General features: G+C 43.7%; 1 protein-coding gene across 1 annotated transcript in view; it reads left to right on the top strand.

The window, feature by feature from the left end:
- Nucleotides 1-22,201, top strand: part of LOC147105252 (immunoglobulin-like and fibronectin type III domain-containing protein 1) — a 101,624-nt gene that overhangs the window by 12,218 nt on the left and 67,205 nt on the right. Inside the window, 5 exon segments of the mRNA XM_086011418.1 lie at nt 1,831-1,953; nt 3,108-3,247; nt 16,032-16,131; nt 17,661-17,702; nt 19,932-19,977. Coding sequence (XP_085867544.1) covers nt 1,831-1,953; nt 3,108-3,247; nt 16,032-16,131; nt 17,661-17,702; nt 19,932-19,977 — 451 coding nt within the window.

Genomic DNA, 22,201 nt, shown 5'->3' on the forward strand with positions numbered 1-22,201 from the left:
CCCATTAACTTACAATGATCGCAACTGAACTTCGGAAAAGCCGAACTTCTCGTCACAAAAATCATGAGAAGCTTACTTCGGCTCCAACAGCAAACGCCCTTTGCTTCGTCGCTGACCACAATTTACAGACCATCACCTTTCAAATACCTGATTTTCAGTAAATTCCATTTCAATAGATCGTAAGACAAATACAAATGAAGAAAACCATTCAGCCCCTCTTAGTAGATCCTTCCAGTAAAACTCTTATCACCCCATCTTGGTATCCAATTGTTTCTTAAATGATTCCATGGTTTTTGTCTACATTACCTTACCTGGAAGTCCATTCCATGTGTTTATCACTCTCTATGTGCAGAGCTTTTTGGCATCATTCCTAAATTTCCCTTTTGCTAACTGAAGCTGTGCCATTGTGGTTTAATTTGAAGATATTTTATCTTTCTATCTTTCCCACTCCATTCACTATTTTCTGAACTTCATAAAGTCACCTCTCAGTCGCCTCCTTTCTAGATTGAAAATCTCACGTTTCACCAGTCTCATCTCATAAGTGAGTCCTCTGACTGTGGGGGTCAGTATCATGGCTCTTTCCTGAACTAACTCCAGTGTTTGTGTTTCAGTGTCCTCACGGCTCCCCAGACACTATTGGGTCCAAGACAGAATTCCATGGCATCCACAAAGTCATCAGATTGTTGTATTTGTTGATTTACCAGCACTTTACTCCTGTTGCTATATACTAATGAAAAATGGTCTCTCCAATTAACAACATTTTCCTTTGGATAGCTGACAGTACCATTTGGAAATTAGGACAGGGATCCCAGAAGTACACCAATATTTGCAAAGGGGTTCCTGATAATTTGAAAATCACTGCCCTAAGGAAAGCAATTACAAGTGGAGCAAAAAATGACTGAAAGTCCTTTACTGAGACAAAGGGCAGGATTTTCATTGGGCCGTGGAGGCAGAATTGGAGGTGTGGGGGGGGGGGTTAAATCTTGAAATCGGGGGGCACGAACCCATCCCGCCCCCAACCTGCCTCCATGCCAGTTTCAAAGGAGATGGATACCCGACCTGTGCTGGGACCCGCCTCCCCGAGGCAGGAAGGAGATTAGTGCCAATTAACTGCCTGTTAACAAGTAGTTAACAGGCAGTTTTCAGCCTAATCATTATTTTTAGTCCTGAAGTGTGGGATTCCCGATGGCTCCAAACCACACCAAGTTAGCGAGGTGGACCGTTGGGCTAAAGGGCTTGGAGGGTTCGAGATGTCCAGTGTTCAGGTGAGTGATGGGTACATGAGTGCAGAGGTAAGTGTGTTTGGTGTGTGTAAAGTGTTTAAAGACATTTTACTTACATTTACTTACCTTTACAGCCTTCCTTCCTTCAGGTCTCGGGAGTCCCTCATCTCACCGGCACAGAAAGCAGAATGGCCGCGAGCTGTCAAAAATTGCAGCGTTCAGCTTTCTGTTCTGGAGAGATCTCTAAATCATCCTGAGAGGAAGGAATTAACTTGGAGTACAGATTGTCAGTGTTTGACAGCTTCAAACAGCTGTCAAACGCTGATATTTCATCTGTCAAAAGCTTTTGACAGATGAAATGTCAATCTGTAACGTCACCTGTTGCCGGGTGACCCTTAATTGGCCTGCTGAGCCCGCTGGGTGGGCAGAACAAGGTCAATCAAGTGAAAGTTGCGTGGATTGGCCACAACTCGATAGAGGCGGGACTACGACCCTGAAAGTTGTAGTCCCGCCTCCTACACGCCTCCTCAATGAAAACCTAGCCCCAAAACTCCATTTTACCTTCCTCTGTAGCAAAACTATTTTTGCTTTTATTAAAACAATCTAGGTGGCAAGGAAAAGAAATCATCAACTCCAGGAGTCAAAATAATAGAGTTCACAGAAAATATACCGCAAGGATGTAGTGGACCGGATATTGAACGCAGACCAATCCCACTGACCATCCAGGAGGGTAAGGAAATAAAAAGACGTCTTCTATCTCAACTGTACTTATATGCAATAGTAACCTTCAGAAAATCCTGCCCAAAATCTCTACTTACCTTAGAGTACGTTCACACTTCCAGTTTAGCGGTGGTGCAATGTGATTTGGAGATCATTACGATGTTAAACTGAGTATAAATCTGAATTTCTGGGCATCACCTGAAACCAGAGAGAAGTAGAGTGAGACTTTTCCGAGGAGGTAATCTCACACCACCTTCATCTGACGCTGCATAGAGTATGACAGACCATAGTGTATGGAGAGACTAGAGAAGTTGGGATTGTTCTCCTTACAGCAGAGAAGGTTAAGGGGAGATTTAATAAAGGTTTTCAAAATTATGAAGGGTTTTGAAAGAGTAAATAAGGAGAAACTGCTTCCACTGTTGGCGGGGGGAGGTGGTGGTTGGTAACCTGAGGACACGGATTTAAGATAATTAACAAAAGACCCAGAGGGGAGATGAGGTGACATTTTTTATGCAGTGAGTTGTTATGATCTGGAATGCATTGCCTGCAAGGGTGGTGGAAGCAGATTCAATAGTAACTTTCAAAAGGGAATTAGATATACACTTGAAATGGAAAAATGTACAGGGCTATATGGAAGGAGCGGAGGAATAGGATTAATTGGATATCTTTTTCAAAGAGCCGGCACAGGCACGATGGGCTGAATGGCCTCCTTCCGTGCTGTAAGGTTCTATAATTCTATAACACCAGTGCAGTGTCAAACCTGGATTGCAAAGTGATCAGGAGGTCTGTCACTAGCTGACCTCGTGGCTCTTACAAGTAGAGAGTCCCTTTATTGTCCAATGTCTAGCTAAGAATAGTGTGACCAGGCACCATAACAATGGGACCTCTTGTTGTATGTACTGGGTGCTGTGATCTCAGATGTGCCACCACATTAGTTCCCCTATCTTTCAGAAGGCGAAATGTAAAGCAGACAGAGCCAGTTGGAAACCAATAAGCCTGTTTGTTTTTACATGTAATATATGAATGCTTTCCATTGAAAGCAGCCTGGCACTGAAGGGGCTGATGAATTCATTATTTACACACTGTAATGAAACTTTAATAATCAATGTTTTTGTGGTTTGGAAATGGTTTAATTAACATTTATATGTTAATAATTCTTTAAAGGTAAACATGCTACTTTTAAAGCCGTTGTACGAGGGAATCCAAAGCCGACTGTGGTCTGGAGTTTTAAAGGGGAAAATCTCAGTAACGGTAACAGACGTAAGATCTGCTATGACATGATTATGGATGAATATATTTTGCAGGTATGCATAGTACTTCCTGTTTGGCATGTTCAACATCACGGTTTTTTATCAGCTTCTATTTTCCCAGTGTGACCCTTCCTGAAGAGTACTTCAGTAGAAAACAATTTGGGGGTGATTTTGTCACTGGGGAGCTTTTGGAGGTGCAACACCCACTTGTCGGGTTTCAGTCCTGCCTCCAACAACTTCTGGCCAACCCACACTATTTTCCCTTGATTTACCTTGTTAAGCCCGCCCAGTGGGCTTAGCAGGCCAATTAAGCGAAAGCCGATTGCAGAGAATGTCAACATATGATGTTTCATCTCTCAAAATTTTTTTACAGGTGAATTGTTATCATTTGACAGCTCTGTGAAGCTGTCAAACAGTGACTTTCTCTGTAGTTTGATGAGGTCTTGAATTCAAGACCTCATCAAACTTCTTTCTTTTACAGAAATGAGATGGTTGTTGCATCTGAGAATGCAACGGCCATCTGTCATCTCCAACACAGAGGTGCGAGACTCTCCGCATACACACCGACTGAAGCCTGCAGGAAGAAACAAAGGTAAGTACACTTTTACTAACACTTTGCACTTGCCTCAGATACTCACCTCGCCACTCTTGCACCCATCACTTACCTTCACAGCACACTTTTGCACCCCCCCCCCGACCCCCGCAGACGCCCTACTCGCCTCGCTGACCTGGCGGGTTTCGGAGCCTTCGGGAAGCCCGCACTTGTGAGGGCAAAAAGGGGATAATCCTATTTTCTGCCTGTTAACTACCTGTTAACAAGCAATTAATAGGCTTTAATCCCTTCCCATCTACAAGGAGATGAGACCCGGCGCTGGACAGCTACCCGCCTCCCGGGAAGATGGCATGGAAGCGGGTTGGGGGCGGGTGCCATTTTCCCAGCAGTCCCGCCTCCATACCCACCTCCCCAGGGCTGGCAAGATCATGCCCAAAGAGTAAACATTTCAGTCAGCCTAGAATGCTGATGTCTAACAGTAGTCCCTCTCATTGGGCATCCAGTAGCCAGCATTGATTTCTATTATAGTTGGTCTTTCAACAGGCTACGTATGCCCCTGTTGTGAGTCAGCAAAATAATCAACTATGGAAGTTAATTCTAGCTTACAAACACATATCTTTGGATACTGAAGCTCATTCAATCCCAGACAGTGTCTGTATTTTGGGTCCAAAAAGGGAAACTATCAACTAAGGAGCAATAGGAAAAAAAAGTTGTCAGGAAATAAGGATGGGAAACACAGCTGGATTTTGATACTGGAGGCGTGTAGGAGGCGGGACTACAACTTTTGGGTTTGTAGTCCCACCTCCATCGAGTTGTGGCCAACCCATGCGATTTTCACTTGATTGACCTTGTTGAGCTCGCCCAGTGGGCTCAGCAGGCCAATTAAGGGCCACCCGGCAACAGGTGACGTCACAGATTTACATTTAATCTGTCAAGAGCTTTTGACAGATGAAATATTAGCGTTTGACAGCTCTTTGAAGCTGTCAAACACTGACAATCTGTACACGAAGTTAATTCCTTCCTCTCAGGCTGATTTAGAGATCCCTCCAGAACAGAAAGCTGAATGCTGCAACTTTTGACAGTTCGCGGCCATTCTGCTTTCTGTGCCAATGAGATGAGGGACTCCCGAGACCTGAAGGAAGGAAGGCTGTAAAGGTAAGTAAAGGTAAGTAAAACTTATTTAAACATTTTACACACACTAAACACACTTACCTCTGCACTCATGCACACGTCGCTCACCTGAACACCGGACATCTCGACCCCTCCAAGCCCTTCAGCCCGACGGTCCGCCTCCTCTAACTTGCCGTGGTTTGGAGCCGTCAGGAATCCCACACTTCAGCAATAAAAATAGAGATTAGGCTAAAAACTGCCTGTTAACTACCTGTTAACAGGCAGTTAATTGGCACTAATCCCCTTCCTGCCTCAGGGAGGCGGGTCCCAGCACAGGTCGGGTATCCGCCTCCTTTGAAACTGGCATGGGGGCGGGATGGGTTCGTGCTCCCCAATTTCGCGATTTTAACCCCCCACACACCTCCAATCCCACCTCAACGGCCCAATGAAAATCGAGCCCATATAGTTTGTAAGTAGTTTAGATTAAAAGTAATTCATCCTACAGTTACATTCTTTTTTTGGTTCTGATTAACAGTATTGTTTCAAGGTATTCGGTTTGGTTCTTTCATTATGAAGATACATAAGGATGTTTCCGCTTGTAGAAACCTGGTTTAGTCTCCCCAGTTATTTGTTTATTTTAATAGCAACATGTAGAAATGTTAATTACTTCAGTTTTCTACTGGCTGAGTTTTGTTTTTTATAATTCATTAATAGGTACAGTAGCATAGTGGTTATGTTACTGGACTGGTAAACCAGAGACTTGGACTAATGATCCAGCAATATGAGTTCAAATTTTAATTCAGTTAATTAAATAAATCTGGAATAATCAGTAATGGTGACCATGAAACTACTGTCGTAAAAACTCATCCGGTTCACTAATGTCCTTTAGGGAAGGGAATCTGCCGTCCTTACCCGGTCTGGCCTATGTGTGACTCCAGATCCACAGCAATGTGGTTGACTCTTAACTGCCCTCTAGAACATAAGGACATAAGAAATAGGAGCAGGAGTCGGCCATTCGGCTCTTCGAGCCTGCTCCGCCATTCAATGAGCTCTTGGCTGATCTTCTGCCTTAACTCCATTCACCGGCCCAATCACCATTTCCCTTGATGCCCTTACTAGTCAGAAATCTGTCGACTTCTGTTTTGAATATACCCAATAACTGAGCCTCCACAGCCCTCTGGGGTAGAGAATTCCAAAGATTCACCACCCTCTGTGTGAAGAAATTTCTTCTCATCTCAGTCCTAAATGGCCTACCCTTTATCCTGAGGCTGTGGCCCCTGGTTCTAGACTCCCCAGCCCAGGGAAACATTCTCCCAGCATCCATCGTATCAAACCCTGTAATCATTTTGTATGCTTCAATGAGATCCCCTCTCATTCTTCTGAATTCAAGAGAATATAGGCCTAGTTTACTCAATCTCTTCTCATACGACAGTCCCGCCATCCCAGGAATCAATCTTGTGAACCTTTGTTGCATTCCTTCTATGGCAAATATATCCTTCCTTAGGTAAGGAGACCAAAATTGTACACAGTACTCCAGGTGTGGTCTCACCAGGGCCCTGTATAATTGGAGTAAGACTTCTTTACTCCTGTACTCAAATCCTCTTGTAATGAAGGCCAGCGTACCATTTGCCTTCCTAATGGCTTGCTGCACCTGCACATTCACTTTCAGTGACTCATGTACAAGGACACCCAGGCCCCTTTGAGCATCTGCATTCCCCAATTTTTCACCATTTAGGAAATACTCTGCCTTTCTGTTTTTTCTACCAAAGTGGATAACTTCGCATTTATCCACATTATATTCCATCTGCCATGTTCTCGCCCACTCACTGAGCCTGTCGAGATCCCCTTGAAGCCTCTTCACATCCTCTTCGCAACTGACACTGCCACCTAGCTTTGTATCATCAGCAAATTTGGAAATGTTACATTTAGTCCCCTCATCCAAATCATTGATATAGATTGTGAATAGCTGGGGCCCAAGCACCGATCCTTGCGGTACCCCACTAGTCACAGCCTGCCATTTGAAAAAGACCCGTTTATCCCTACTGTTAAGTATGTGTATTGTATTGAACAATTAACACAAAGACTTAAACGTATAACTCAAACAGGTCTTTACTGGTTGGAGGTAGGGACTATACATAGGTCTTTACTTCATGCCCACAGGCGGGAACTGAGGGGGATCAGTACCCACAGTACTATTTATACCCCTATGGCCAGGAGTGGTACTGCGTATCACTACGCCCAACAAGTAGTGCAGTCCTGTCCATAGGTTCAAAGTAGCACACATATTACATACACAACATTCCTCCCTTCCTAGCTTTACAGTCATCTCCCCATTTAACATAACGTAATAACATATATACATATATAACTTCAGGTTTACATAACAGAATAACATAGATACATAGATAACTTCATGTCAAAACAGATCACAGATTCAGTCTCTGCGGAAAACAGTTCACAGATTCAATCTCTGTGGTGTAGTCGGTTCACGTTGCTGGAGTGACTCATTCAATAGTCCTTCCATGGATTTAACAGTTTGAACTTCCGAACTGAATTGGCTCCGTTCGGAGGGACCACGTGTGTGATCTGGTAGAGGTGATAATGGTTCAGATGGGTCATCTTCTGTTTTTACTTTTCCTTTTCTGCTTCTTGGAGACTCTCTGGGCTCCATTGTCAGCTGCCACAGCTGCCAGCTGCATGCGCAGTTCCTCCTTCTCTTCCTCCTGTTTCCGTCGTAGAGCCAGCTTCTCCCGATGTTCCGTAGACTTTTGGTGCTCCTCCATGATTTCTGCACTTTGGGAGTTGAAGTTACAAGCTGGGCAGGACAGGACATCGTAATATTCGGTGTCGTCCTGAGCTAGACCAGTGAGAGGGTCGTCTATTTCCTCCATACCCAGCTGGACGTTAGCCAGCTCTTGTTCCAAATCCAGACATCTTTCCTGAAGAGACTTCTTCATGTGTACCTCTGCATCCAGCTTTTTCTGGGCTTTCAGCAAGTCGTTTACTAGTGACCTCATTTGTGATTTTAATACTTCGACTTCCTTTGGAGATTGATTGATCGGACTATGCAATCCCTCTACCGGAGCAGCTGTTTCAGCGGTCTGTTGTTCTACGTTGACGTGAGTCAGCGTACTTTTGGCATCCAAGGGCTGCTCTGTTGCAGTCATCTCAGTCTGTGTTGCCACCTCAGCTCTTCCAATAACCTTTGAGAGCTCCAAACCCCTTTCGTTTGAATATTGAAGTTCATGTTCAAGTTTTTCCCATTTCAGAGTCCTGTCCTTCAGCATATGCAGGAGTTGGCTGACCGTTAACTCCTCTGACATCAGACGTTTTGTGTGCTCCTGCTCCATTTTCTCCATCAGCTGCTTCTGTTGTCTTTCCAGATTCTCCAACTCTATATCAAAGAACTCTTTCGTTGCATTCAACTCTTGCTCAAAACGGCGAAGCATTTGTTCTAATTGCTGTTGTAGTTTGAAATGGAGTTGAGTTCGAGCCCGGTGTCCCTCAGAAATGGGCACATCAGTAGACTTGCCAGACTCAGAATCCACAGTTAAACTATGTTGTTGTTGCTCAGTGGAATTCTGTGCTGAAACTTTGTCTTTTGCACCTGAGTTGGGCTTACCATCATCCGTTCCAAAGTCTGGGCCGACTATCTTCACCGAGTTCTCACTCGTTATTGTTTGTAGGAAATGCCAGTCCATATTCATTTTCCTAATCCACTCCCGTCCTAGTAGTGGAGGACCTCCTTCAGATATCACATATAAGTCCATTATTTGACTGTCTTCGCCCTTGTGGACCACTGCAACCTCTATTTTCCCGATGGGGTACACTCTTTGCCCCGTGTATGTTTTCAATATAATCCCCGTATCCTGTAGGGGAATATGCTGGAATAACTTTCCGTAATCTTTCTTATTTATGACCGTCAATGCCGATCCAGTGTCCAATTCCAGTTTTACTTGGACTCCTTCTATCTGAAGAGTGACCCAAATTGTCTGGAGGTCTGCACCCTTACCAGCGTTGAGTACTCTTAAGCTAGCCAGTTCATTACAGCTTAAGCTAGCCAGTTCATTACTGCTAGCGTCTGAATCGGACTCCTGTTCGGTCACCTTGTGTACCGTTGCGTATTTTCCTTGCGGTGACTTCTTGTTGCTGGTCTTCTTCCCTGACCTGCATACTCTAGCTATATGTCCAAGCCTACCACAAGTTCTACATTCTTGGTTTTTAAACCAACACTGGTTCTGATCATGCGTTGTCTTTCCACAACGATAACATTTGCCAGAACTCACACCCAATTTGTGTGCACTGAGCTCCGGTGACCGTAGCTGCATTACTGCCGTGCCTCTCGCTGCGGCTTCGTGTGCTGCTGCCATAGTGACCGCCTTCTCAAGCGTCAGCTCACTCTCCTCGAGCAGTCGCTTTTGTGTATCCTGTTTAAATAAACCACACACAAATTTGTCTCGAAGTGCCTCTGTCAATCCCGTTCCAAACTGGCAATATTTCGCTAATTTACGCAATTCCAGCAAATAATCAGCATTGCTTTCATGCTGTAGCTGCCTTCTGTCGTAAAATTTAAATCGTTCCGCTAGCATCAGCGGCGTGGGGTTTAGATGATCTTTCAGGACAGTAACAATCTCATCGAACGTCTTATCCGCCGGTTCATCTGGTGATAACAGGTGTTTCAATTGCCCGTATGTCTTCGCACCCATTAAATTTAATAATGTTAGTGCTTTATCAGCCTCACGAATTTTATTGGCCTTACAATAATTTTTAACTCGTTCAACATATATGGCCCAATCTTCGATGTCACTATCAAAGTTGCTAATATTCCCGTGTTTAGGCATTGTAGTACTTTATCAGATTTGCAATTTCTCAGATTTTTTTTTTTTTACTGTTATCCAAGATGGCGGCTTCCCGCTCTTGCCGTCGTCCTCCGCCCACAAAATGGCGGTTTTCCCGCTTCTGCCTTCTTCCCCAGCGGTTTTCCCGCGAAAAATGGCGGCTTTCCCGCGCTTCTCGCTCTCCCCGCCCACTTCAATGGCGGTTTTCCTGCGCTTCTCGTCGCTGACTTTCAGCCCGACTGCGGCTCTTATCTCCTGTGCGATCGCTGGTGCGCCGCCCGCCCGAAACGGTTCTCAGCCCTTATCACCGGTGCGATCGCTGGCCCGCTAAGCGCCTCCCGCTTGAAGCGGCTCCCGGCCTCCGGCTCACCCGCTCGGCGGCTCTTGCTCGCTCCCTCCCGGGCTCTGGCTTACCCGCTCGCGCCCTCAGTGTCTGCCGACGCTGCGCCTTCCAGCCCGAGTGCGGCCCTTATCAGGGATTTCGATCGATTGCCCTTCTACCTCCGACTTCCCCCAGCCCTGTCTTTGCAGCCAACGCTGCTTGGCTTACCCACCACCGAGGTTGAAAAAGCTGCAGGATGTCTTCTGTCCTCCCGTTTTCAGTCGTTGATGGAGGCTTCAGGGTCCTAATGCCTGTCGCTTCCAGTCGCTGGAAGCTGTCAGGATTTCTGCTGCCCTTCAGTTTTCAGTGGGGTGTTGAGGATTGGAACCTCTCTTCAACGTCCTGTCTTTGGACGAAGCCGCTGTGGAATAACTGCCGCAGGGTTCGAACCGACTCGTCGCCAGTGTTAAGTATGTGTATTGTATTGAACAATTAACACAAAGACTTAAACGTATAACTCAAACAGGTCTTTACTGGTTGGAGGTAGGGACTATACATAGGTCTTTACTTCATGCCCACAGGCGGGAACTGAGGGGGATCAGTACCCACAGTACTATTTATACCCCTATGGCCAGGAGTGGTACTGCGTATCACTACGCCCAACAAGTAGTGCAGTCCTGTCCATAGGTTCAAAGTAGCACACATATTACATACACAACATTCCTCCCTTCCTAGCTTTACAGTCATCTCCCCATTTAACATAACGTAATAACATATATACATATATAACTTCAGGTTTACATAACAGAATAACATAGATACATAGATAACTTCATGTCAAAACAGATCACAGATTCAGTCTCTGCGGAAAACAGTTCACAGATTCAATCTCTGTGGTGTAGTCGGTTCACGTTGCTGGAGTGACTCATTCAATAGTCCTTCCATGGATTTAACAGTTTGAACTTCCGAACTGAATTGGCTCCGTTCGGAGGGACCACGTGTGTGATCTGGTAGAGGTGATAATGGTTCAGATGGGTCATCTTCTGTTTTTACTTTTCCTTTTCTGCTTCTTGGAGACTCTCTGGGCTCCATTGTCAGCTGCCACAGCTGCCAGCTGCATGCGCAGTTCCTCCTTCTCTTCCTCCTGTTTCCGTCGTAGAGCCAGCTTCTCCCGATGTTCCGTAGACTTTTGGTGCTCCTCCATGATTTCTGCACTTTGGGAGTCGAAGTTACAAGCTGGGCAGGACAGGACATCGTAATATTCGGTGTCGTCCTGAGCTAGACCAGTGAGAGGGCCGTCTATTTCCTCCATACCCAGCTGGACGTTAGCCAGCTCTTGTTCCAAATCCAGACATCTTTCCTGAAGAGACTTCTTCATGTGTACCTCTGCATCCAGCTTTTTCTGGGCTTTCAGCAAGTCGTTTACTAGTGACCTCATTTGTGATTTTAATACTTCGACTTCCTTTGGAGATTGATTGATCGGACTATGCAATCCCTCTACCGGAGCAGCTGTTTCAGCGGTCTGTTGTTCTACGTTGACGTGAGTCAGCGTACTTTTGGCATCCAAGGGCTGCTCTGTTGCAGTCATCTCAGTCTGTGTTGCCACCTCAGCTCTTCCAATAACCTTTGAGAGCTCCAAACCCCTTTCGTTTGAATATTGAAGTTCATGTTCAAGTTTTTCCCATTTCAGAGTCCTGTCCTTCAGCATATGCAGGAGTTGGCTGACCGTTAACTCCTCTGACATCAGACGTTTTGTGTGCTCCTGCTCCATTTTCTCCATCAGCTGCTTCTGTTGTCTTTCCAGATTCTCCAACTCTATATCAAAGAACTCTTTCGTTGCATTCAACTCTTGCTCAAAACGGCGAAGCATTTGTTCTAATTGCTGTTGTAGTTTGAAATGGAGTTGAGTTCGAGCCCGGTGTCCCTCAGAAATGGGCACATCAGTAGACTTGCCAGACTCAGAATCCACAGTTAAACTATGTTGTTGTTGCTCAGTGGAATTCTGTGCTGAAACTTTGTCTTTTGCACCTGAGTTGGGCTTACCATCATCCGTTCCAGAGTCTGGGCCGACTATCTTCACCGAGTTCTCACTCGTTATTGTTTGTAGGAAATGCCAGTCCATATTCATTTTCCTAATCCACTCCCGTCCTAGTAGTGGAGGACCTCCTTCAGATATCACATATAAGTCCATTATTTGACTGTCTTCGCCCTTGTGGACCACTGCAACCTCTATTTTCCCGATGGGGTACACTCTTTGCCCCGTGTATGTTTTCAATATAATCCCCGTATCCTGTAGGGGAATATGCTGGAATAACTTTCCGTAATCTTTCTTATTTATGACCGTCAATGCCGATCCAGTGTCCAATTCCAGTTTTACTTGGACTCCTTCTATCTGAAGAGTGACCCAAATTGTCTGGAGGTCTGCACCCTTACCAGCGTTGAGTACTCTTAAGCTAGCCAGTTCATTACAGCTTAAGCTAGCCAGTTCATTACTGCTAGCGTCTGAATCGGACTCCTGTTCGGTCACCTTGTGTACCGTTGCGTATTTTCCTTGCGGTGACTTCTTGTTGCTGATCTTCTTCCCTGACCTGCATACTCTAGCTATATGTCCAAGCCTACCACAAGTTCTACATTCTTGGTTTTTAAACCAACACTGGTTCTGATCATGCGTTGTCTTTCCACAACGATAACATTTGCCAGAACTCACACCCAATTTGTGTGCACTGAGCTCCGGTGACCGTAGCTGCATTACTGCCGTGCCTCTCGCTGCGGCTTCGTGTGCTGCTGCCATAGTGACCGCCTTCTCAAGCGTCAGCTCACTCTCCTCGAGCAGTCGCTTTTGTGTATCCTGTTTAAATAAACCACACACAAATTTGTCTCGAAGTGCCTCTGTCAATCCCGTTCCAAACTGGCAATATTTCGCTAATTTATGCAATTCCAGCAAATAATCAGCATTGCTTTCATGCTGTAGCTGCCTTCTGTCATAAAATTTAAATCGTTCCGCTAGCATCAGCGGCGTGGGGTTTAGATGATCTTTCAGGGCAGTAACAATCTCATCGAACGTCTTATCCGCCGGTTCATCTGGTGATAACAGGTGTTTCAATTGTCTTCGCACCCATTAAATTTAATAATGTTAGTGCTTTATCAGCCTCACGAATTTTATTGGCCTTACAATAATTTTTAACTCGTTCAACATATATGGCCCAATCTTCGATGTCACTATCAAAGTTGCTAATATTCCCGTGTTTAGGCATTGTAGTACTTTATCAGATTTGCAATTTTGTTCACCAACCTTGTGTGTGGGACCTTATCGAAGGCCTTCTGAAAATCCAGATACACCACATCTACCGGTTCCCTTTTGTCAACTCCACTAGTTACATCCTCAAAGAACTCCAAAATGTTTGTCAAACAGGATTTCCCTTTCATAAATTCATGTTGACTCTGCCCAATCTTACTATTAGTTTCTAAATGCCCAGTTATTGCATCCTTTATAATAGATTCCAGCATTTTCCCAACTACTGATGTGAGGCTAACAGGTCTGTAGTTCCCTGTTTTTTCTCTCCCTCCTTTCTTAAATAGCAGGGTTACATTTGCTATCCTCCAACCTGCAGGAACTGTTCCAGAATTCTGAAGTGACCTCGCAAGCCATTCACCACCACCTTCTGAAAAGCAATTAGGGATAGGCAATAAATGCTGGCCTTGCCAGCGACACCCACATCCCATAAACACATTAAAAGAAAGAAACTTGGTGAATTTTGAACAGCCACTTACTTGCTGGTCAGTTAACAGCCCTAGATGTTAACCCAGCTGCAACAAGCAGGAAACAGTAGGAAATTAAGTGGAGTAGCAAGTTTATGCAATCCACTGTATTAACATGATCATTTCTGAATTCTGAGACTGATTTATAAATCCACGGCGTTGGAACCAAAGTATTCACTTTTTTATACGTAATCAACCTTTACATTTTGAAATCAATAATAAAGAGTAAACTACAATTCAAGTTTTAAAAATTGTCTGTTTGTGTAATTTCTATTAAATTATATATACATTTTTAGTTAATTATTGTCTCCTATGTTTTTGTAATGATTTATTTCAAAATCCAAATCTTGAGATTTTTGATTTCCCCTGAGGGAGCTGAACGGAGCATTGAGCTTTTCAAAGGTTTACTATTTTTCTGCTTAAAGTGCCCCTGGGGGTCAAGTGCTGCACAGTTGATTAAGCGTCAGTTAGCCTATTGCAATAGACTGTTTAAAAGCTCAATCATAATTTGTGGGGTGGATGCTCCATCTCTTCTGCAGCCTATATTCTCTGCAACCTTCTCCCAGCAATAATGGCCCAGAAATTACGTTCGCAGGCCTCCTGCGATCTTGAAAAATCTGCGCCTGGACCGGAGGGCTCCCAGGAGGCGCAGAGTTCCACTGCTGGGCCTCTCCAAACTGCCGGTGCGCAGGGCCCACGTATCCCAGAGGCACAGGCGGTTCGCAGCATCCTTGGGATCACGTGGTCTATGGGGAGCCAATCAGAGAAGCGAATCTCCTTTCATACATTTGACAGGATGACCTGTCAAATATATGAATGGAAATCACCCCCAAAACATAGTAAAACTTTAAATAAGTTTTTTTTTAAATCACATTTTTAAAATGACTTTAAATTACATAACTTAAGTATTTTAAACAAAAATTTTATTTTTTGAAAAAAATAATTAAAGTTTTTAACAGGGCTAAAAATAAACTTACCTTTCTTTAAAGTATTTTTAAATGATATATCAGTGGAATTTTTTAAAAAACTTTTTTCAACTCTTATCCTGGTAAAAGCAGGCCTTACGCCTGCTTTTCCCGACGCAAGAATTGTAAGAGTTTTCTGCGGGCGGAGGGTCTCCAAAAAACGGAACTCTCCGCCCGCAGAGGCCCTTCTCCCTGGCAGCCGGAGGATCTGTCAAGAGCTTTCTTGACAGATTGGAAATGCCGGTTTCCAGCGCATGTGCTGTGCATGCCTAAAACCGGCATTTCCGTTGGCCCTACGGGTGAGTACACAGCGCGTACACACTCGTAGGGAACGGAATTTCTGCTCCACTAGCACAGAACCAGTTAATGCACCAACTACAGGCAAATCCATGTTGAACAGGTATCTGCCAGAGTTTAATTGCTCCATCATTGAATTAACTGCAACTCAGCAGGTGAGCTAGTTCCGGCCTGCTTGTTTTGAAATTGCCCTATCAGAAAAATGAAGCTCATTAACAAGATCTTAACACGTTGTAACAGGAAACAGCCGATTTTCCAAATCTTTTTTTTTGAACAATTTCACCCACCTATTTTGGGTGCAAACAGAATACACATGACAGGAACAAAATGGTGATTTCAGCTTATATCCTGGTTTTCTGACTTTTAACTGGTCTTTGCTACTGTCTTTTTTAATCAGCAACAGAAAATATCCTCCACAACAGCTACAACAGTATTTGTTTCAATTCATTATCCTGAATAATAGAGCAGATGTATCGAAAATGTCTTAACCAAAATTGCATTCAGTCAAACAAAAAATCATATTTTTTGCTTTTCGTAAAGAACTTCTGTTGAACAAACTAGATTTGTTGATTCAAAAATCATGAATCTCTGGATTGAATTTAATTTGCATAACATTAGTAGTAAGTAACGTTGGTGCCATATTATGCTCAAACACAATGTTGAATTTTGTTTTGTCTCATTTTTTGGTCATATATGTAAATTGCATGTAACACAGTATAAAACCAATAATGTTGAATATTGGTTCAGAAGTACATGGTCCTTACTATCTGGAGGCAGCCACAACCTATTTATAACTTTTATATGAAAGATAATATGCAATTTACAAAGGTGGTTTTACCGTCTGTGTTATCCTCCCTCATGGGCTACAACCTATGGGTTGAGAACCACCGTTCTAGTTGAAATGGAGACCATTTTAATAGGGAATATGATGTATGTAAAACGTTTCTGTTTTTGAAACAGAAAATGTATTAATTTATTTTTATTATTGTTTAAGATAAAGCAACTGACTACAGATGATGCTGGTTCCTATAAGTGCACTGTTTCTAATGAATATGGAGAGGCCATATGTGTAGCAAATCTTAATATTATAGAAGGTAAGAATCTATCACAATACCCCTGATGTTTACAAGTTACCACCTCAAAGGAATACTTAAAATACACATAAGTAATCTTCAATACTTTAAGCATTGTTCTGTTCAATACATTCAGCACTTTTACTGCCTGGAAATGTCTTGTGGCAACCAATGGAAGAAACATAGCATGAGAAATTATTATATGAGGGAAAGGTAGTACATACAGGAAATACTACCCAACTGGTAAACCCAACTGATTCACTAATTCCGTTAGGGATGAAAACCTACTGTCCTTACTTGGTCTGGCCTATATGTGACTCCAGTCCTACATCAATGTGATTGACCCTTAACTGCCCTCCGGAAGTGGCCGAGCAAGCCATTCAGTTGTAACTAGCGATGGGCAATAAATGCCGGCCTTTCCAGCGACACCGACATCCTGAGAATGAATATAAATAAAAATATTAAGAAAATATCAAAAATATATGGGTGCATCAGAACGAGCAGTCAGGTATGATAAATACCTCCAATTGTGAAGCTAATTCAATAACTCATGAATGACAAAGTTGGAAGTGAGTCATGGTCAACCTCACCACATCCTACAACTATGATCTGTGTTGCAAGTCAATTTCAATCCTACTCCCCAGTCACTACTTCACAGATTCATTCTTGAAATTTAAAATAATCCAGGAACTTCTGGACATTTCCAGGCTTATTTTTGCAAATATAACAGCTGGGGGAATAAAGTATAGTACATAATTAATTTGTATTTTTGTTACACTTCACTAGCAAAGAGATTCAGCCCATATTATATTTTGATAGTACAAAATTTAAGGCTTAAGGTAAATACTATTAAAATTCAATATGGCATCACTCCATTTGATTGATAAATATGAAGAAAGCACAGAAAGATGTGGATTTGTAGAAACCACAGCAATGCACTTAACTCATTTGAAGCAAAAAAAGTGGATAAATGAAAATACTCGTCAATGTGAATATTTGTGGCACTACAGATAGTTAAAAAAGTATCCTGATTTTGTCCACCTGAGCCTGATTTTTAGGCCCTGGATCCATGATGCTTCTACATGTTGAGATGTCTGAGTCTCACAAATGAAGTTATTTTGTACTGCTGGTCATGACATACCCTGTATTTGGGGAAGAAATCCCAGTCTTAATGTTAGTAAAAAAGTGAGAATGAGTGTGAGACTGGATTGATGTTTTGTGCCCACACCAACATTTTCATTGAAGCAAATGTCGCTCTCTGATAACCTATCATCCAATTTCAGAGGCTATTATTTCAATAAATAATATTTCAATAAATGTTACCACTTTAGCCCAACAAAATCAGAGAAACTTCCCAGTGTAATTGTCCACATTTAGAACTCCCACAGCATCTGTAGACAGCACGAATTTTATATTGTTAATTTATTTCAGTTGCAGTATATGATTGCAGGACACGAAACTATTTTTGTTTCCTTTGCCTCACCTTTTCTGTATTTCAATTAATGTATTAATCTTCTCTCTGTTTGGCACTAATATATTTTCTTAAATAGTTGGCTTCAAGAAGAAACTTATAAGGCCTGGAGAAGTACAAGGTGAGCATATATACGTAATAAAATAGTAGAATTTCTGTATATGTTGCAAGCTGACATTCGCAATTGTGCAGAATAGAAACTATGGGGAGAATTTTCCGGGGGTGGGGGGTCAGCAGGCGCGATCGGTGGCGGATCGGGTAGGGAAGTGTTTTTTTTTGACAGTGGGTCGGGACCCTGCTCTCAACCTGCCGCCACGCGCCTTTCCCAAATGTCAGGTCTGTCAGCGCTGAGCAAACCCGACACGCAGCGGTGGAGGAGGCAATTCAGATCATTAAGAACTTGTTAACAGAGGATTAGCAACAATTACCAGCTAGCCAACGGGGTCCACACTGCTCAGGGATCACGTCTGTTAAGCTGGGCGGGAGTTGAATGGCCATGGAATCATCTCATTACTTGACAACTTGAAATGTGCTATAAATGCTCCCATCTCACAGCTGTTTACTTTCCAAGCTCAGAAGCTGTTGCTTACTGCATTTAGAAGACAGATTGAGCTTTATGCAGGTTGCAAGTATTTAGAGCAAACTCTCTATCCAGGGTCACCTCATTGGAAGAACCTCTCTCACCATTGACAGATTGCTTCTGTCATTTCAAGTTCACCTGCGATCTATTCCATCAGCATGGGTACGGTTTATACTGTCTCACCTTGGTCCTCAGAATCTGACCATGATTAGCCGCAACACCAGCATCACCAGGCACACCAGCAGCACCAACTACAACACCAACCTTCTCCACAATCAACTGATGCTGCACAGGACACAGGGCATCAGCACCTGACCATATTGCTGCCCGGGATGCCAGGGATAGCCTCACCATGGCCACATTTAGTTCACTTGACGCGGCACACCCTGGCTGTCACAGGATGCAGCAGGTTGGCACCACCCCACACCAACACCATAAAGCATCACTACAATGTCCAAGACATTCCTTTCACACTCATCACCATTGCGGGGGGTACCGTTATGTCTCACCATTCCCTGCAACTCACTAAGGCACTTCCAAAGGTGCACACAAATCTGTCCAAGAATGCAAAGTGTTGAAAATAAAGATTTCAAAGTTTGACAGCACATTAACAGAAACTTCACATGAACATTGGCTAAAACACCCAAGTGTGTTGTTAGTTGGTATGCTTGGACTAGGATGAGGGTGAGTGTGAGGGGTGGTTAGTGAGATGGGGAAGTGATAATGTAGAAAAAGAGGGATGGGTGCAGTTGCAAGGTAAGTTGTGTGAGTAAGGATGTGCAGGAGTAGGGTAGGGAAGGCAGAGTGATGGGGATCTGATGAGTAGCACAGCAGGATGAGGTTGAGTGTGGCTTTGCAGTAACGTTTCGTGATCTATTGAGATCATTGACAGGTTGGCGCCACTGCAGCCTGGTCCTCCTGACGACATCTCTGCTTGTGCCCTCCTGTGCAATGTGCAACCAGGCTGCGTTGGTCTCCTGGGAGGTCTCTTCCACCCATTGGAAGGGAAGAGAACCTCCCTGCTTGCTGTGATTCCCTCCATAAGCAAATGGAGGGAGTCATTAGGAGAGCATGGGTGCAGCCGTGCAGCTCTGTGCAGTGCTTGTCAGTGTTTGCAGCACCTCAGTACTGTAGAACACTGAAAGCACAAATGTCAAAGTAAATTTTGCATGGCCCCTTTAAGGAAACCGACTGGTGACGTGTCATCAAATGACGTCATCTGACCCGCTTCCTTCAATTGGACCGGGAAACGCGCTGGGCGGGCTTAACAAGCTCAATCAGGGGAAATTCATTCTACAGAGCGGGCGAGAGCCAGCAGCGAGGTCGGGCCCCTCCACCGACATTGCCTGCCACGGATCCGCCGACGTAGGGAAAATCACGGCCTCTAGGTGGCCCAGATCACTAACAGAACATAAGAAGTTCTCCACAAAAAAGGTTAGCCAATAAAACAAATAGTAAAGAAAGAAAGAACTTGCATTTATATAACACTACATGAAGGGAGGACAAATCACTACTTATATATTTCACCTCCTGTCAATGGACCTCCTGTAGTCTGATTCTGGAATAGCACTGTTCACGATGATAGAGTAATGTGGGAGCAGAATTACACTTTCTCACTAGATGAGGAAAGTTATGCTGAGGTGACAAGTTTAGTCAGGGGAAAGCTGGCAACATTAGCCCTGTGTATATGACCATATTGTTATATAACATCCAATAATTTAAAGCCCCACTATTAAACACATTACGGCCTTTGTGTTCTATTCTCTGTAGAAAAAAATACAGACCCTGTGGATTTTCGGAAGATGTTGAAAAAATGGTAAGCATTTTAAGAATATAGTTTTGTAGTCAATGAAAATAATATTCGATTCTGAAACACAAGTGGTTAAACTTATTACATGACTGAACTGTGGCAGAAATTGGAATTTGCACTGAGAGCAACTGAGAGAAAAAAAGCGCCAAAACTGAATGAAGTTCACAATATGTACTGGAAAAATAATACATGCCGTGAAGTAATTCCAAGATTGCAATGTATCCTTTCAGTTAACATATTGATTATAACTACTTTGGTTTTACTGTGATGGGCTGTATCAAATTATTATCTTGTATTAACTTTGAGTTGCCTCATATTCCCGACATGAAGAACATACGAACATACGAATTAGGAGCAGGAGTAGGCCACTCGGCCCCTCGAGCCTGCTCTGCCATTCAGTGTGATCATGGCTGATCTGATTACTCCACATTCCCGCCTACCCCCGATAACCTTTCACCCCCTTGCTTATCAAGAATCTATCTACCGCTGCCTTAAAAATATTCAAAGACTCTGCTTCCACTGCCCTCTGAGGAAGAGAGTTCCAAAGACTCACGACCCTCTGAGTGAGAAAAAAATTCTCCTCATCTCTGTCTTAAATGGGTGACCCCTTATTTTTAAACAGTGACCCCTAGTTCTAGATTCTCCCACAAGAGGAAACATCCTCTCCACGTCCACCCTGTCCAAACCCCTCAGGATCTTATATGTTTCAATCAAGGCACCTCTTCTAAGCTTCAGCGGATGCAAGCCTAGCCTGTCCAACCTTTCCTCATAAGACAACCTGCCCATTCCAGAAAGAAAGACTTGCATTTATATAGGGCCTTTCATGACCTCAGGAAATCCCAAAGTCCTTTTCAACCAATGAAGTACTTTTTTTGACATGTAGCCACTGTTGTAATGTAGGAAGTGAGTAGAGAGCCCTGTTTGCCAGTCCATGGCACAAAGGTCAGTATTGCAGCATGTCTAGAAGGAGGTAAGGAAGGTATCAGGGTTCAGCTGACGGCTACTATCACAGGCTGTGCCAGCCCTATGCTGCAGGTGTCCTAGCAACAGATGCCACAGCTCTGTGCCTGGCTCTCTGTTGACCCAGATGCTCAGCCAGGTAGATGTTGTCATGCCTGCAGGTGTAGTTGGTAACGTCTTGGTGGGTAAGGCTAAGCAGGCTATGCTGGCATGACTTATTGCATGCAGAGCCACTGGAATGCACGATGTACTGTAATTGGCTCATTCCAAGGAAGAATTCAGCATAACAGTTAATCAGGCACTTGCATATTTTATTTGTGACATTGGTCTAACACCCTAGCTTCCTTTGGGAATAGGAGCACTAATTCTGATAAAAAATGAAGTTTGTGTACCTCTGTCTGCAGCTGCAGATGTGCAAGTACCAATTGAATGGACACAGAGCACCTCTGGTGCAGTTCAGCTTGTCTGCCTTCATCTGTTGCTCCTCCTCTTCTTCCTCCAATGGGCATTGCTGGCAGTAACTGGTACTGGTGGCAGAGACAAAAGATGCAGAACAATTGTCACAAAATCCAAAAATGAAGCAAAACAGTCAACTACTGGCTAGCAACCCTGGATACCCATTTCACGGTCATCTTATGCACACAAACAAACATCGGAAATGGTCAGGACATCCCTGCCTACATTCTAATATTTAAATAAAGCTGCCAGCTGTTATAGGAAGTTGCTTTTGTGTTGATTTTTTTAAGCAGCAAAAAACAATCGTGCATGTTGGAAAGTGGTGGTATAACGGATCTCTGCCCTCTTTACCAATCAGAAAATCCATCCTTTCCACCAGAAGGCCTAGTGATTTCTAAAATCTCTTTGCTTCTAAAGGAAGACCATTTAATGCTTACTGGTACAGTGCAGTCCATGGTAGCATTATGCTGACTGTAACAATACTGTTACAATTAGCAGACAGACAGGGACCCGGGATTATTGTGAATTATTGGCCGGAATTTTTACCTTCAAGACGGGTTGCATGGGTGCAGGTGGTGTAGCGGGTCAGGAGCCCGAAGATGTGAACAGCGCGTTCTCCACTGCGACTTTTAGTTAATGACCCTATTCGATGACTTATTTCCAGTGGGGATATTTAAAGCAGCCTTGGCCACATTGCATTTGAAGGTTGATGTAGGAGTTTGGAGGGAGTATTGTAGAGGATTGAGTTATTGCTGCAAGTGATAAAAATGAGTTCCCAAAGACAGAGGGCTGCACTCCACTTTTCGGATGCCTC

This window comes from Somniosus microcephalus, chromosome 18, assembly GCF_052327205.1.
Source record: "Somniosus microcephalus isolate GS21.2 chromosome 18, FLI_Smic_1.0, whole genome shotgun sequence".
Taxonomy (NCBI): Eukaryota; Metazoa; Chordata; class Chondrichthyes; order Squaliformes; family Somniosidae; genus Somniosus; species Somniosus microcephalus.